The sequence below is a fragment of the Argentina silus genome (assembly GCF_951799395.1).
Source record: "Argentina silus genome assembly, chromosome: 8".
Classification (NCBI taxonomy): Eukaryota; Metazoa; Chordata; class Actinopteri; order Argentiniformes; family Argentinidae; genus Argentina; species Argentina silus.
The window spans coordinates 20,039,506-20,042,005 of record NC_139662.1 but is presented as its reverse complement, the minus strand read 5'-3'; the positions used below and the strand labels follow the sequence as shown (position 1 = coordinate 20,042,005).

At 47.0% G+C, this 2,500-nt stretch overlaps 1 protein-coding gene across 1 annotated transcript in view; it reads right to left on the bottom strand.

The window, feature by feature from the left end:
• The window catches only part of LOC310808746 (cadherin-4-like), a gene marked incomplete at both ends in the record, with an annotated part of 253,217 nt that overhangs the window by 35,515 nt on the left and 215,202 nt on the right, over positions 1–2,500 (bottom strand). Inside the window, one exon of the mRNA XM_083675811.1 lies at positions 1–113. This exon is cut by the window's left edge and continues 32 nt beyond it. Coding sequence (XP_083531937.1) covers positions 1–113 — 113 coding nt within the window. The remainder of the gene's footprint in view (positions 114–2,500) is intronic.

Below are 2,500 nucleotides of genomic sequence, written 5' to 3'. Positions count from 1 at the left end.
TACACCTGGTTCTTGAACTCAGGTCTGTTGTCGTTCATGTCGATGACGTAGATGTAGAGGTCGATGGGGTTCTCCACCTTATTCCCATTCATGTCCACGGCGTGGGCGCGGAGCTGGACACACACACAGAGAGACACAAGGTCACAAGTCAGCTCCCAGTTTACAGAAGAACCTATGAAGGAGAAGCGGAAACAGTGGGCAGACATTTTGTTCTTCCTTGCCTGGATGTATGGATTTTTGTGTCTAGTGTCTGTATTTGTGGTGTGTATATTGTACAGTAAGTGCTATATGTTGCTATTCTCATGGCCAACATTTTCTGGCAACAACATCTAACAATCAGCAACAAAAAAGTCAAAGGTACAGCATGCAGGAGCTGCAGCACTGAGGACTCTACCACAGGATCTACACTGAATGGAAGGAGGATTTCAAGGCCAATGTAGAGCATTCATAATGGCTCTAGTGTTGTCTTATCACTGTATTCAGAGTTTGAACCTTCCCTCGTTCTCCTTCCTTATGTATCCTGGCACTCATCCAACCCTCCCCCCCCGTCTCCATCTGTTTTCACTCAGCAGAGCGGAGGAGAGAGAGAGGGAGGAACATGAAAAAACAATGAATGCGAGCCAGGTTGTTCTTTTGATGTACCCGGGTGACTGCTGTTCTGACAGCCGCATAGGACAAACAGAGAGGCCACTGGGTAACGCAGCTCCTGACGCTGCCTCCCCCACAACTCAACTACTGCTGCTCTGCGGGACGGGTCTGCATCTGGTTCTGGTTCTGGTACCAATACCATTCTATAGTCTGAACTATCTCCAGTTGTTAGCGTGAAACCGTCACACACAAACCTAAAGACGTATGTCCTATATGCCATTTAGCTGACGCTTTTATCCAAAGAGACTTACATTGCAGTGAGTGCAGACATGTTTTCAGTATATATGGGCCCAGCGGGTAACGAACCCCCAACCTGAGCGCTGTTAGCGCCATGCTCTACCAGCTGAGCCACAGAGGACCATGTACTGTACTGTACTGTGAAGAAGGGTGATACAGTTTGCAGTGGTGCGTGCCACACCTAGGGTACATTCTAGAAAGTGACAGAACAGTTAGTTCTGTTGTTTAATAACATACAGATAATAATCTAAAAGCCTTATGGCCCTGTGCAGATCCAAGGGTTATGGGTTAATATGGGTGGGGAAAAACGCCAAGAAGACTGATCAGAGGGAAATGTAACGTTCCTGTAGATGCATCCCACAGTACAAAGCGATCATCTCTTCTGTACCTAATCCTCCGGACGTGTTTCTCCAAGGAAGAGAAAGGCAACAAACTTGTGTTTGAAAGCGCGGGTTTTCCGTTAAATACCTTCCCTCCCATAGTCTTGGAACTGAGGCCAACATTCTGCGTGGTTTGTTTGAAAGGAAATCCTAAAATCTCCTAACCTCTCTCTAACATCACAAACAGAAGTTAGTCGATCTGATACGTGGCGATGCTGTATCCAGATCAATAGCGATGCCGGCTCTAGTTTCGCACAAAAGTTTGGGCACGGAATTAATACTGAAATCGATACAGGCTGGAAAGCTTGTCCAGAAATCTTTACCTCTCATGAAATCAGAAAGCAAAATGTTTTGACAAAAATAAACTCTGTTAATACTCTGTTCTGAAAAATGCTGTTAATGGAACTCGGTTGCAGAGAAAATTTGAAAATCCAATAAGCAGTTGAAGTCTGTTTTCATAGACCCAGGGAGAGGGTCAAACTAACAGACTCCCTCTGAAAAATAAAGAACCTTCTCTGTCTTCTCTGAACACCATGGAGATATGCTCAACCTTGCTTGGACACTTAATGTCACTGGTGATGATTTATTCAGTGGTATTTGTGTAGCCTGTGTGTAACAGGGAAGTTTCAGTAAGGATGTCGCGTTCGAGAAGGACCCCTGGAATCTCTATAACATCAACATCCCCCCCGATACAGGAAAGGGCTGGTAAATATTTAGCCTGTTAGAATGTCATAGATTCTTATCAACAGGATGCCTATCTGATTATGAGAGTAACCTTCAAAAGAATGAAGGAAGGAAAGACAGACAGAAAGAGAGGGAGGGTGGGGAGGAGGGAAAGAGGTGAGAGGGGAATGTAGAGGAGAGGAGAGGAGTGAAAACAAGATAGAGAGGAAGAGAGGTGATGGAAGGAGAGGAGAGGAGAGAGGGGGGGGGGGGGGGGTGGGGGGTATATAATACGTGTTTCACTGTGTCCACCAGAACCGTGGAAATACTCTTCATGTCAAAGGCCCCTGATAGGGGCACAGGAGGGCTACCTGTGCATAGCCATGACAACCAGCTCTCAAAAATAATCTGCCCAGAGGACAGTGGCCTTGTGGCAGGAAATAGAATCAGGAGCACTTTCCATCTACTTCCTCCTCTACGACAGGTGACCCCCCCCCCACCCCCCCCCCCCCCACCCCCACCGCCTCTCCTCCCATTCTCCTCTCCACGCCTCTACGGGTCTCCCAAAGGTT